At 37.0% G+C, this 15,073-nt stretch overlaps 2 protein-coding genes across 3 annotated transcripts in view; one reads left to right on the top strand and one right to left on the bottom strand.

Moving 5' to 3' along the window:
• The window catches only part of PBLD (phenazine biosynthesis like protein domain containing), a 72,700-nt gene extending 63,517 nt beyond the window's left edge, over positions 1-9,183 (top strand). The window contains exon 11 of one of the 2 annotated variants that reach the window (XR_016468721.1): positions 9,094-9,152. The gene's annotated coding sequence lies outside the window, so the exon portion shown is untranslated. Of the gene's footprint in view, positions 1-9,093 lie in introns of both variants that reach the window. The other variant, XM_090144883.1, reaches the window with a different exon arrangement.
• Positions 1-15,073, bottom strand: part of MYPN (myopalladin) — a 68,915-nt gene that overhangs the window by 23,349 nt on the left and 30,493 nt on the right. Inside the window, exons 4-11 of the mRNA XM_031602860.2 lie at positions 9,073-9,248; positions 7,496-7,547; positions 5,699-5,846; positions 4,666-4,737; positions 4,320-4,461; positions 3,390-3,413; positions 1,183-1,299; positions 56-425 (exon numbers count right to left, since the gene is read on the bottom strand). Of these exons, the coding sequence (XP_031458720.2) occupies positions 56-425; positions 1,183-1,299; positions 3,390-3,413; positions 4,320-4,461; positions 4,666-4,737; positions 5,699-5,846; positions 7,496-7,547; positions 9,073-9,248 (1,101 nt within the window). The remainder of the gene's footprint in view (positions 1-55; positions 426-1,182; positions 1,300-3,389; positions 3,414-4,319; positions 4,462-4,665; positions 4,738-5,698; positions 5,847-7,495; positions 7,548-9,072; positions 9,249-15,073) is intronic.

The following is a 15,073-nucleotide window of genomic DNA, read 5'->3' as shown; positions in this document are numbered from 1 at the left end:
CAGATACTAAATAATATCAGTGACGCTCCTGAGGCTTAGAATACCTTTTACTTACAGCTTTGGTTTAGCCAGTACTGGAGGAGGTTCCTTGGATGGTGATGTTGGCTCTGGTATTTTTACTGGCTGTCCGTTTATCTTGTCGTGAAAATAGCTGGGTCTGGTTTTGTTTGTAGTGCCAAGTCCATCTTCTGGTGGCGATTCACTTCCTTTATCATCTTCAGGCAGCTTGAAGTGCACACGGAGACCTATCTTGGAACTCGATCTGGGTTCATTGTGGTTCACAAGAACACCTTCAAGTTTAGGTTTGGGGTTTTCATTTACTACGCGCTGGGAAGGATTAGGTGGGGGTGATTGATTTTCAGTAGCAATTGAGTTGATTGAGCTCAATGTGTGAAGGGCAGCAGCATTATTACTGTCTTCAGGTGCTGAAATAATAAATATCAAACTTTTGATGATAAATACCTTAAATTATGGTGAACTGAAATTAGGGAATTTAAAATTGGAAAAACTCAAGACTAATGTCTTTGCCAGCTGTTGGAAAGAGTAATTTGACCTTATTCCTTTAACAATGAACTCCCTTAACAAAGAAATACTGGAAAGGGGAAAGAGGCAGGAGGAGCTGCCAGAGCCCTAGTTTGGAAGATCCAGTAGTGTTCTTTAGCCACACCCCTGTGATTTCCACCAGTGTCTTTGAAATATAAACTTTCTTTTCACAGAATTCTCTAACTCTTTAGTTGTGAAGAGTACTTTCACAGGCCTTGAGTTGAACTGGAGTCAAGCATGCTGTGTTATTTGTTTTTTGAACTGGTTCTTTGGTTGTCTATCTGCTTAGTGCCTTGACAGCATGAATCCTGCTGGCAGCATAAAATAATCTGTTTGGAAATTTCCTCCTCTGGCTCAGCACTGAAGGACATTTGAAACAGCCAACTAGAGAGCCCTTCAGATTCCAGAAATGGCTATTGCATACATCTTAAAGTTAGCAAGAGCCCTGTTGTGGGAAGGGATGTGGGGCATTCATTCCCTAACGTTCCTAATTCCTTCACATTTCTAACTGGGGAAAGACTCTTTGAAAAGATGTAGCATTCTGTATTTCTGATATGGATATGCTTCTTGGACCACGCAGTGCAACAGTGTGCCCTGTTTGTATTCACTAGCAAGCAAAGGACTAAAGCAATCTCTTACCTTTGACAGTTAGCTGAGCTATACTAGATACTGTGCCATACTTATTGCTTGCAGTACAGGTGAAACTGCCAGAATCTTCTGAAAATACTTCAGCAATAACCAGAGTACAAATTTCCTCTGCAAAACATCAGAGCAGTATTATTACTTGAGATGAGCATACAGTGAACAAACACACAAAGCTTTGATTACCATAGGGGACATTACATTAAGGTTTGCCATCTTTTTCAGTTTGATTTGATTCATCTTTATTATCAGTTTTGGCAGCCTTTGTGTGCAGCAGCTGTTATCAGCATTGTCTGTAGCAACTGGTACGCTCTGTGCTCCAGCATGCCCAGCAAAAGTGGAGAACAGGTGGCAGCAATGTTTGGAAAACATTGGAGAATGTCCTCCTAATCATGTGAAGTTGACTTTCTCTGTGAAGAACTTAAAATTGAATTTGGAGAAACATCACGCACTCTCTTCACTAGTCATTTAAAAAAATATATGTGTATACATTTGCAAATTGAAAGATTAGGTATAATTAACAGGGAAAAGCCAAGTAGAGTTACTCTGTGAGATGAAGAAAAGTGAGAGACACACTTCATGGCCAGCATTTTTCAGAAGTAGTGGTGAAGATTTGCAGATAGAGGTGACTGCGCTTTTAGAAAGTTGCTTTTTTCCTTCTATGTGAAGAAAGCTCTTGTGGGTATGAAAAATGTGAGTGCAAAATTTTGTCACGAGAATCAAATTATGTCCTAAATAGTCAATCAGGGATTACTGCCTGAGCGGTATCTGACATCCAGGCAGCACTACCAGCTGGTAAATACAGATGATAAAGCAAATGAACTAGATGATCTCCAGAGGTCTCTTTCAATCATTCTGTGATTTTTATTTATTTATTTATTTATTTACATCTTTTCCTCAGGTAGCTGGGAAGAGGAGGGAGGGTAGCATCTAGAGGGTGCCAAAACATGGGCTGATAGCATTTTTTCTTTAGTCATTGACTACTTTGCTACCATTTTGCAAGAAATGTTCCTTAAGCTTCACAGGATTAATATTTTATGACTATTTCTGTAGAAGACTGTACCATCCTTAAATGTGATTTTCATGTCATCCCTAAGGAGAATCTAGTAGCAGAGAAGAGGTTATCTGCTAAGAACTACAGAGGAATAATAGTTTATTATAGTAGTAGGATTATAGGAACTAGTTTAAGGCATTATAGTATCTAGTTTATAGTACTTGGATTTGCCAACCACTGCATGCATGGAAATCCAGATTCCTTCTGAATGAGCAGCAGGTGATGAGGCAGTGACAACTGCACCCAACTGGTTACCCACTAAAAACTGCTTCACATTACTCAGCAGTGATGCCACTGGACGGTAAAGGAATGGCATCAGTAGGTTCTGGTAGAAGTTCAATTTATTCATTCCTAAATCTAAGAGGCACAGACATTGCAGAGAGAGGGATGATCCTATAAATTTCACAAGAGTCTATTTCAAGATGTTTTTGGGGGTAAAAATATTTTAATATGGCAAGAAGAAAAGTTATCCAAGTCTCTATTCCACGATTGGTAATTTTTCTGTCTCAAGAGGGGCTACTTTATTTTTAATAGTGAGAAATATAATAGAGAAGGTGACTATTTTATGGAGAAGTAATCAAAATCTATAAGACTCCTTTGTTCAAATCAAGCAGAGTTGTCTGTGCTCCGCTCTGACACTTAAAGTGAGCAAATCCAGTCACTTTTTTAGGATTTGCTGATATCAGGGGTGGAACACCTGATGTGATACTCTCGTATTACCGTGGTAGGGAGCAAAGGGAATGGCTGACATGGCTAAACATCTGATGCAATATCCCCAACTGGTGAAGTAGATAAAAATAGTGCAGTCCTACATCATTTGGTGTACTTCTTAACCTCAGATGTAGGGGACCCTGATACATTAATGTTGTTAATCCCCAGCACGTAAACATGTAATGGTTAGGTCCTAGGACAGAACTGGGTCAAACCAGAATGGAAACGTTATTTTCTTCAAAAGTGATGTAATTAAGTCAAGTTCTATGTTTACAGAACATTCTGTAGTTAAATATATCTCACTAATAGCTATAGGATGTGAGTAAATTAAGAAATTGCTTTAATTAAATTATAGAGCTTAATTATTTAATGTTTTGTGAGGTTAAATCACCATGGTGATATATGGTGAATAAAGTGTGAGCTTCTTGATGATACTCACCTGGTTCAGCCATAGATCGTGGTTCTAAAGGGAAGAATAACAGAATTAATACATCAAATATATTTTCTTTTGCCAATATATTTTTTTTCTTGAACGCTAACTCTACAGCCTGATCTTCTCTGTATAATAGAGTATTCCCTTTGGAGCAGTGTTCTGTTTAGGGGCTGGCAGAGACAGTTAAGCCTTGTACTCAGCAGTATGTCAAATCCATGGTACATTATGAACACTTTTGAGCACTTACAGACAGAAAATAAATTCTGCAAGAAGGAGATTTTTGCATTCTTAGTTTTACTTCAGTGTGTGTGTTGATGATTTCTGAAGCTATTACGCACATGAAATCAAGTTATGATAAAACAGCCTTTCATTTAGGTTTGATTTAGTGTGATATTTAAGGATTTTCTACTGAGTTTTAGCAATTTCAGCATTCTAATGACTTATGTGAAAGCCACAGGCATTTCAGCTGTATTAGAAAAGGGAAATAGAAGTATATATTTACAACCAATCATGTATTATGTGCAAACAGGTACATGTGAGAATGCTAATGCGTACATCACATTACTTTTGTGGAGAAGTAAGCAATCCCCTGTCTGCAAGCACTAGTATAGTGGCACTTAAGTAAAAGATGAGGCACTTCATAGGCAACAAAACTCTACATAAATGGTACAGAAAGAAAAAGAAACAGCAGAATTAAGGCTGAATTAGAAAAGGACACTGTATTATAAAGGAGATCAAAGCAGAAGGCAAAACAATGCGATGGTTCAGGGAATCTGAGACAGATACTGCCTGTCAGCAGTTCAATTCATCCACAGTTTTGGCTTCTGGGACCCAGATTTATTGCTCTAAGTATGGCTTATAAGGCTCTTAGCATTGTAGTAAGAAACCTAGTGTTCCTATGTTAGCAGTTTTGTTGCTTGCCTATAAGAAACCTACTTTTCTGTAATATCCGAAAATCTGGAGAATCTTCTATCAGAGTTCCTTCTCTATACCATTCAACCTTTGGGGAAGGCGCTCCTTTCACCCGACATTCAAAGACTACAAGCTGCCCTTCAGAAGCTGAAATATCCTGTAACATCTAACAAAGAAAATGAATACACACAGTCAGTACATGTTTTATTGGACTAGAAGTAATACTGATTTCAGTAAGGTTCATAAAGTGACTTGAGTGCTTGAATGCCTTAAGAAATACATAATTCCTTTATTTCCTTTCACAGCTGAAAAGTTTTTTCTCTATACAGTTAATTTATCTCTTAATGAAACATGTCATGAAACAAATTACCTTTGTAAACACAGGAGCAGCAACTATAGGTCTTCCATCCAATCCTTGCAAATAGTTAGTGGGGCTTTCAGCCTGTAGATTGCAAAATACAACATGATGTTCAGGACAAAAGATTTTTCCATATATAGGAGAGATGTGACACATCCTTTACAATCTAATTAAATAATTTGAAAATGGAAAGGCTCAGGCACCCCCACCCCTTCCCCCCTTGAATTTTAGATGAAAAGGGCTTCCTGTAAGAATTTTATTCTAGTTTAAATAATTTCTGGGATTGAGAAGTGAAAAATACATCAATTTTAAAAAGCATTGCTATTATAAAATCCTAGATGAGAGAATTATTCAGATGCTGTATACAAGAAACATGGAAAATATAGGTTCTGAAAGGAAGAAGAAATTCGAGTGAGTGTCAGGTTGCAAGGCAAATATTGTATGGTCACTGAGGGGTATAAAATGTGCTTTATGCTCATGGAATGATACAAAAGAGATTTTGGTGAGTGAAGTCCAGAGTAAAACATACAATTATACAGTTATGATTATTCTCATAGCTTGGAATGAAAAGGTCCAGAACTGCATGCTAACATTAATGAGAAACTGCTGTGAGAGGGAGAGAAAAAAATTAAAGGCTGCTGGTATTGAAAGTGATTGAGTCAGTCTGCAATGTGAAGACGCCAGGGAGCTGACTTATGCTTCCAAGTGCCCTTCGTGGCATGCAGTGTCTGACCTGCTGGAGTGCACACAGGCTTCTGCCGCTGGCTGAGCTAGCAGCAGCTGCTCCTTCTGCTCACTGCTGCAGAGATGCCTGTACCCAGGGATGAAAGGTTCCCTTCCCTTTGCCAGGTGGTAAAGGTTAGCTGGCAGCCCGGACATCTCGTCTGCATAGCCAATTACTAAATGGCTGCGAGGTTCGAAGCTTAAGCACAACAGCGAAGCAAAAACTAGAAAATGTTGAGATTCTGAGCCTCAGGCTGTGGATTAAGCAGCATTTTAAGAGCTTGCTTTTGATTCTTGATACAAAATATATTGTCTCTCCTACCTGATTAACTGGTGTAGACATAGACTGGATAGGTACAGATGCCGGCTGAACCACGCTTGATGGTGCCTTGGAAGTTTCTTGAGGCTTGGTTGCAGCTCTGGTAGCAGGAGGTGCTACCTTCAAGGAGGTGTCAGCTGGCTTTAGGTTGCTGTGTTAACCAGAAAGAAATTTTTTAACTGGAAGCTAGAGCTACATGTATTTCCTTTGGTTGTGTCTTTTCCACCTATGTGTCAACCCTGACAGCACTTCTGAGATTGAGTTCTGGTATGTACAACCAGGTAAACTTCATTTTGGAAAAATCAGTCTGCATATCCTGATACTTTAATCACTCGTCTTGCTCAGATACTCCAAATGTAATAACATGGCCTGGGTTAGCCCAGCTGTAGCTTGAAAACTGCTATTAACAGCTCTGAGTAGCATGAAAGGGTGATGGCAGTTTCTCTTGCACTGCTCACTAAGTTTGTATGCAGATCTGGGCTCATAAGTTAATGAATATACTGTGGTCCACTTAGATACAAATTCAACAATTCTCTGATGAAAAGTTTTAAAAACAAAACAAACAAAAAAAATCAACCAAACAAGAGAGGAGTGTGTTTTCTGACCAATAAGTCATTCAGAGTTACTGTATGGGTTGACAACTACTCACTTCTTCTGTGTGTTCCTACATGGAAGTAAGAATTTTGACTTTTTATTTTTCTGATGAAGTAAAATGATGCAGAGAACTAAGATTAAAAAACAAAACAAAACAAAAACAAAAAACAAACAAACAAACAAAAAAAAACACTTCATTTTGAGACATGTGCTGGCTAATCTGAAATGTACCACAAATTCCTTCAGGAAAGTCAGCCTTCAAACCCCAGGAGGTAGTCTGAGATATTATAGGTATTCAGATGCGTGTGGTAAGAGCTGGAGCTGGAAACTAAGCAAAAATAAAAGACACCTTGATTATACCTATCTTTCAGAATTCTACTGTTTGAGGACATCCATCTACAATGTCAGAACAGCATTCTTGTTCTTAAGTAATCAAGAATGTGATACGTTACTTCAAAATTTAATGATGTTAGCAGACTCAAGAGATGCTGTCAAGTAATCAGGATAATGATCAGAATTAGGATCAGGATCAACACTACATTAGTTGAGGAAAAACTGCTATTCCTGAGACACTTGGAAAGTTGTGAGCTAAAACGACAGAAAAACTTAGCAGTTGATCTCCAAACCTGTGAGATTTTCTTAAGTTTTGTATGAAACCTCTAAGCTTATCACAGTCCATAAATCAATCCAATCTGGTATATTTTATGACTTTGAGGTAAAAATCACCTAAGACAAGATCTGCTTTATGTCAGGCTGAAGTAATTCAATCATACTGCCATGTTTTGTATTTGATTTAAAGAAAATACTTTATTCTTGATAAATTATGGGGAAAAAGCAGAGTGCATAAGTCTATCTAATTGAAGTTTGCTTTTTATAAAGCATTGGTTGCATTTCATATTGAATTAATGCATATGAAGGAGTTCAAAACAGAGTGACTATTTTGCCTTTTGACCTGTCTGATTCCATTTCCAGTTAACAGAAAAACTTTGATTTTTAAAGACTAACAGCATTGGATGAGGTTCTAAATACACAGGGAATGGATTTTGTTTAGGAAAAATAAAACAATTTCCCAGATATTAGATTATATCTGACACCAAACAAAGCCCAAATAAAAGCCTAGAAGTTGCAAAATACAAATGTAAATATCTACACTTGTGGGTTTTTTAGCTGTAAAAAATAAAGAAATATAACTTCTTTTAAACTTACTGATCCATTTCGTCTTTGATGGCTTCACCTTCAGAGTCGGAAGAAGAGGCTCCTATGAAAATCCAAAAAGAATAAAAATGTATTTTGTGGTGTGGGTTTTGGAGAATTTTATCATACAAACCAGTATAAAGAATTCCTGTAGAGCATTTAAAGAATGCTGTACCAGTACTTATTACAAAGGTATGCCAAAATGCAAGATCGTGTTGCAGTGAAAGTGAACCATGCTGCTCATTACATACAGTACAAGATGCAGAACTGCTGTTGACATAGAACAGATTTAGAATGAGGATCAATTGAAATAAGCAAAACAGCATCTGTGAGTGAATGCATACCTGAGCACTCCTCAGGTTCTATTTAAAATGCCACTACTATGATTAGTCTTTAATTGCCATTGTGGATCAAATAAGAGCTTCTTTTCTCAAGCACTGGTTAGAAGAAAAAGGGGGAAAAAAAACCACCTGGGATCATAGCTATTGTTCATATATTGGTGCTTTGTAGCACAGTTTAGAGAAGATATCAGCACGGTTTACAGCTGTCTTCTTGAGACATGTTACACTTCTAATGCAGTCTTCAGTGACTTTGGAATTGTCATTTTTTTGTGTGGCTTCTGCTAATGAGCACCTCAGTCTGCCATGTCTTCCACCCAGCATCCACTGAGTTAGGTAAAAGCAGGCTTTGGCCCTAGTGTTAAGGACTAAGAAACCTCTGCCAAGCACAGACATCTCTCTTTAATGTCAGGGGCAGTGCTGATACTAAAAAAGGATCTGTCCTTTTGCTGTCAGATTAGAGAGGTGAACGAAGAATAATGATAGAGTGAAAGTAGTCTTGTATTAAGTGGGGTAGGTGCTTTTAATTTATGAATGGTCACACTGTTGTCAGTGATGTCTCTCATACTAATATAATTATCTGTCTGAGAAACAAAAAGAAAAAAAAAGAGGGAAATTCTACATGCTTATTTTAAATTTGTAATCCTCTTAATGTGGTGATGGATACAATCTAAAACCTTACCTTACTAAAAAGGTGTTATAAAGAGATAACATATAGACCTTTCTTAGGAAAGGTAGGAGAAAATGCTAAGTAGAAAAAGGAGGGGAGAAAAAAAATAGACTTCAATCTGCAGAGACATATTTTGTTTTGTTTACAGCATCTATTGTGCAGGTAAAAGATCCAATTGCTTCTACGTTCTTTATCATTTTGATTACAGCATCCCAATAATAGGTTAGGATTGAGCTACTTGAAAATTTTTCCTGTGTAAAAAGACCAGCTCTGATGAGCTATCCTATATTCAATCTACAATAATGACTCTAGGGAAAAGGGGCTGATTTAAAATTACACACAAAGTTGAGATTTGTTTTATTTAGAGTAACCATGTGCAGAAAACATCTGTTGGTATTGGAATCTCAATGTTTTTAGACTTTGATCTTGCAATGAAATACGTATGTTAGTAGTGACTGAAATGACTTCTGTGTATTTTTGTGATAAATCTAATAAGCAGGTAACATACAAAATGCATAATTTTATCTTAATTCTGTATTACTTATTTCAGCAACCATTTCTAAAACAACTTATAATGTTACCTTCTATGTAAATCTCTGCAGATGTGGAGTCTGTTCCATAGATATTTGAAGCAAAGCACGAGTAACGTCCTGTATCCTCCTCAAAAGCTTCAACAATGACCAGTGAGTGTCGATCACCTGTCTGGATAATTTGAATGTCTGGTGAATTTTCAAGCTCCTTGCCTTCACAGTACCACCTGCAAGGTAAAATAATAATAATAATAATAATAATTAAAAAAAAAAATTTGGTTTTATCAGTAAAAGCAACTTGACAACAAGAATGACAACACTGGAAGTCTTTCTGATGATAAAATGGATGGTTTTTAGCCTGAAGGTTTCAACAGAGTACTGCAGGCACGCTGGATCAACAGTGATAGGAATAAAATATTTATGGTTTTCACAATATTCAGGTACAGCAAATAATAGAGCTCCTTTCTTTGCAGTATTTTAAACATACTAACAAACTAGTTTATATAAGGGATGTATTTTTCCTGATTTATAGAATTCAATAGTAGGGTGGAAGAAAAGGAAGCTATGAGGTTGGAACACTATCAGTCTAGCTCTGAATTCTCTTGAGGTGCATTCAGATCTGTGTTGTAGCTTAAAGTGTAGCAAAAAAAAACCCCACAAAACAATCCTTAAAGAAGCAAATTTCCTTTGAATTTGTGATTTCAAAGTTCATATTGTCTCAGAACTTACAGAAAATTTCATATTACTCTTCATTTTGTGAAATAGTTAAGAAAATCTGCTATTAGTAAAAAAAAAAAAAAGCACATAAATACAGAAATAGAAGTGATCTATTAAAATATGGTGATACTTCCTTACAAGGCAATAGCAGTAAGAAATCTGGATCCTAAATTCTTTTCTGCATGACACTGCTGTATTTGTCTTTGAAACCCAGCTAATCATCCTCAAGTGTTTTGGGTTCTTTAGAGACTTCCCATTCTCATCTAAGACTTTCCTACGTGCTCTTAACTCCCTCAGTTTTCAGAAATGTGGTTTCAGCAAATGTAGGACCCCAAGGAAAAACAGCACCTCAACAGACAACTCACTGAGATGTGTTAATGACAGAAACCACCAGCTCAATTTTTGAGAATTAATAGGAGGGGAGAACAGTCCTGATTATTATTGCTTGATAAAATGGAAAATGCACAACAAAAGCAGAAAACCATGTGTGTTTGCAGAACCAGACTCAAATTTTATAGGATAGCCTAGGTTTTATAGAAAAGGTGTAGTACTATGTATAGGAGTCCAAAGTTAAAAGGTTGGGATGATGTTCAGCAATACAGCTGTTTTTAAATAACTAGCTAAACTTAAAAAGCCCCTCTGAGATGCTATCAAAGCAATGAGAAATGCATTTACTATTATATGCTGCACCAAGTAGGATTTGTTGAAGAAAGACTAAGGATATTTTGACTACTAAATTGTAATATTTCCTATTTTCAAGCTCATACTGTAAATTGTTTTGGTATAATTCCACCTTAGGTATATAAAAAACACAAATCTGTTTAACCAGTCAGTTACATTCACCTCTTAGAAACAACTTTTTATGGCAGCTTGTGATGCAAAATGTTCACTAAGAAAACCCCAAATGAATATGCTGGGGATAAAAGAAAAAAAGCTATAAGGAAGTCCATAGTGTGGAAAACCAGAACTTAATAGAAGCATATTTTACAATTGGAAAAAGGAGCCTCAAAAGGACTGTGAGGTATAAGGAAGTACGGAACTGGAACTTAAATACTGATTAGATAAGAAGTAAACTATACTATTTGTGCACAATCAGTATCAGATGCCCAATATGGCTTGCTTAAAGTAGGCAGGGTATTTCCCTGTCCACCTCAAGTTGCATGCTACTGTAATCTGTAGCTGTACAGTTCACTGACAGCCTGGAAACTGTGCATGTCCGCCTGTTATGGTGGGAATCTCCTGAACAGTAGAATGAATTATACTGCTTAACACAATTTCCCCTTCCCCTCCTCTTTATCTAGTGAGGATGTATCAAGCTGTAGCCCAATTTGTAGCATGAATTTTAGGAAGACAATCTGCTATAGATAGAGCTAAAAGTCTTGTTTTGTGTTTACATTTGCCTGATTATCTTCTTTTACAAGCTTCCACTGTAACGAGAAATGAAAGTTCTAATATAACAATTTTTGTGAAATTGATGTTTCTGACTGCAGCAGGCAGGTATGTAGTAAATATCATCATGTTAAAAGAAAATGCTAGTTGGGTGTGAAATGCTCTCTCTCTCTTTCATGACATTTCACAGCTGAAGTACAGATTTCCTACAATAAAATATATCTACATCCTTCTTGCAGGGTTTTACCAAAGTGAAACTGGTGCTGCTTTACACAGAGAACTTCAGCCAAGGTTCATCCAGTTCTCTTCCATTTGAGCCTATAGAACTCTGATAGACAAGCTCTTGCAGACACTGGCAGCATTGCTTTAAAATGTTACCATCTTAATGTTCACTTTTTTCCTGGAGTCCTCTTAGTGAAGAAAGGATGACAGGTTCAAATGTGTTTGTGGGCCCATCTGTCCCTGGTCTGGTCTGATGAAAGTGGGTTTGCACAAGAGCACTAGACATGCAGATCTAGGATAACTGAACTATACAAATTCTCTTCTATGCCTCTTCTGATACCTGCAAGTAACAGTAAAAGAAGGGGTGGGACAGTCAGGAGGCTACAGCTGCAGTCTTTGTCCTATGAGTAATTAGATAAAGCTTTCTTCTTGACTAGCTCTCCAAGAGTATTACCTTTGGTTATCTGTTCTGTGATGCCCTTACAAACTTGTAGATACAGACATAACATAGTGGAGATGAAATGCAGGGCCCTTGTCATTCAGAACACAAACTTCTAATGCCTGGGATAAAAGAATAACTCTGGCAGCTGTGAGTAGAGGAAATTTTTAGCAGTCCCAAGGGAGAAATGCAGGAATGTGCACCAGAGCGCTGATTAGCCAGATACTTTGAAATTGATTAGTGCCATTTTTAGATTCCAGACTAGGAAATTATATAGGATTCCTGTGTTCTCAAAGGGTTTTTTAAAATTCTGTATATAACATGATTTATTTTTCTGTTCTTTTTAAGATTTGCAATTGGTAATGTTTATGTTTTCAGAAGAGAAAACTTAGTGCTCATACAGAGTCGAGTTACTGCAAGCACATATTGTGTACTTGGATGTACAAGGAGACTTTTAGAAGGGTAATTCATGTAGGCAACTGTATACATTTGGGAGCTGAGTCATGGCGCTTACTCATGTCTTTTTATATGCCTACCTCATACCTCTTCCTTACAATGTAGTCTTGTTTTAGCATGTTAATTTTAGCAGATATGAAAAACTATCAAAGAGAATATCCACGTTATAGAATATGATTTTAGCAGCATCTTTTCAGAACATTAAAATAACTTACATAGTACAATAATATTATACTTTTGTGTCCACCCAAATGTAGCTTCTCAATCAAGTGACCCATAATGCAAAATACATGCAATGCTGTGATACAATCATCAGTAAGGTATAAGAACTTTGTGTTCTTCCTGGTGAGCTTTTCTAGCTGTGTTACTGTAGAGATAAGTCTGTAATGCATGACTTTGTGAGGCAAATTCTAAATTCCTTTAAACAAAATTAAACACATCGTGTAAACTATATCATGCAGTTATGTGACTAGTATATAAGTAATATATTACTTTAGTAGACTCATGGAAATGATGAAGAATGATTTATTTTTTTAAATTTATTTTTTCCCTTTGATTCCAAAATTTGCAATGAAAGTGATTTAAAACTTCAGCATTTAATTTCTGTTTCAAATCTGGGTTTAGTTCTCCTATGCAGTGTGTTCTTTAGATACTATCTTCACCACAGTGTGAAATTATTTTTAATTTGATTGTGTGCTATGTTATTTGTTTTCAGTTCTTAGAGGTGAATAACAATTCGCTCTTATAAAACTAGGCCTTAGGTAAACCTTTGGTGTGGCCATATATATTCCTTGCTTATTAACATTTTTATTTTATTCTTACGATTAAAAATGTTGTGCATGGTAGCAATTAAATGTCAGTTACAAAGGGAGTTCTGACATTGAGATACGTGGCATGACTGGAGTAGCAATATTCTCTGTCACTGACATTTCATTCCTGCCACAAATTGTAGTGATAGCTTCATCATACAACGCAGATGCACATGAAGCACAAGCAGTGTCATCTGCTGTGCCAAAGTCATCCTAAGTATTAATCCATCTACTTGATTGGAGTTCTATGTAAGAGAAGTTTGGCTCTCTAGGTTTTGAGCATTAAAACAGATAAATGGTTTCATTTGGCAGCCAGGAAAAAAAAAAATTAGTCAGTCTGATGTGACTCCAGAATTTTAAAAATCTGCAATTAGTTATAGATCTAGTCTCAAACAAAGAGGCACTAAAATACGCTTTTTAAGCTTTGTGTGCCTATGTTAAAGAATGCTTTCATGGAAACCTTGTGACATACAGCCTGTTTTTAGAACTTTAAATCCTCATGACACTTCCAGGATGGCTGTGTATGCCATGCAGTGTGATTCATAAATAAAATTAACCTAAGAGTGATGTGCCAGACAGTTTGGAAAAATGTAGACACCTCTGAGCTTGAGAAAATAAGGAGTGCTTGCCTCATGGAAAGAGGTGACTATCATACCTATCATTACTCATAAAGAAACAGAGCTATACAAGGAAGCATGGGAAGGAGCAAATATGCTACACATGGCTCTTAAATACTTATTCCTTACCTGCATTATAGTCAGTAATCTAACAGTAATTGTAGTAGTGCTCTTTAGATGTGAGCTAATGTTTGCACCAGCTGCAGGCCCTTATACCATAGCATCAGTCTTTGTTAGTGTCTTATGTGTCACTGCATTCAACTGATGATACTGAAAAAGGCTAACATTTAATTGAAACTGCTTTCTAGATTGATAGTCTCAACAGGCTTCCTCTGCTGTAACAGCTCATTAGATTAAGCTGAGTTATCTTAAAAGTAATTGGATGGGTCTATCTGGGTTAATTCAGAAAGGTTTTAGCTTTCTGTACAGGGGTACTTCTATCAGTTTCCAGTTTTTCCTCTTGGTCCTCCATCCAATTTTCTGTCCCTCCGTGAGCTCTCATGCACTAGACAGCTACCCACCAAGCCTGTAAGTTATACTGCTCTATCACTGCCAATGATATTTTGACCCTGATCCATCATGAAAGGAACTTACAGTTTTTATGTCATCCATTTGGTTTTGTACTGTTGTGCTTTCAAATGTGGTATCTGAATGTTCATCATACTTTCTAGTCCTATCCATTCTTGTGATCAGCTTCTCTCTAAATCTTTTCTCTCTGATTTCCTCCCTCATAATTACCATTATAGTTTAACTACATGATTTCTACAAGTGTTGACTGAGAAATAACATTGTAGAGCTTGCTGAATCTTCTTGTTTCACACTGCTCTGTTCCCAAAATACCACTACAACATTGTAAGTGTAAATGTTACAAGCATTATGAGTAACTTGGGATTTATTTTTGTGATTCAGAAGGCCAGTGTAAGTCCCAGGACACAAGCAAATATGAAATAGCACAAGTGTCCAAGGAATACTTGTTTATTTGTGAGCATTCAGCTAGATGGAGGAAAGAAGAGATCCTACTTCAGAACCAGCCACCGTTTAGCTTTCTCTCATCAGTTTGCCACCTTGCTAACTACTGAATTCCTGGGTCTACTGATTTTTGTATCTGTCTGGCTTATCTATTAGAATTCTTCTCTTCTTGCACAGCTTCACGCATACCAAACTAATTCACCACAAACCCCAGAAAACTGTAACTCCAAAAGCAGGGCAGTTACCAGCTGTGAGCACAGCTCCACAGCTTCCACAGCTATGGCCAACAAGATGCTTTCATCCCTGTTCTGGGAGCTCTACACGGCAGATTAAAGATGAGCACTATTTTTAGTGAAGAAACATTCACAGTCTCTGTGGTTAATGGAACACATACCCCAGAATTGGTTACATTTTCTGTTTTCCTCTTCTAGCAG

This window comes from Phasianus colchicus, chromosome 8 (assembly GCF_987193195.1).
Source record: "Phasianus colchicus chromosome 8, bPhaCol1.hap1.1, whole genome shotgun sequence".
Classification (NCBI taxonomy): Eukaryota; Metazoa; Chordata; class Aves; order Galliformes; family Phasianidae; genus Phasianus; species Phasianus colchicus.
Note: the sequence above shows the minus strand (reverse complement) of the source record. Positions and strands in the feature narration are given on the sequence as shown.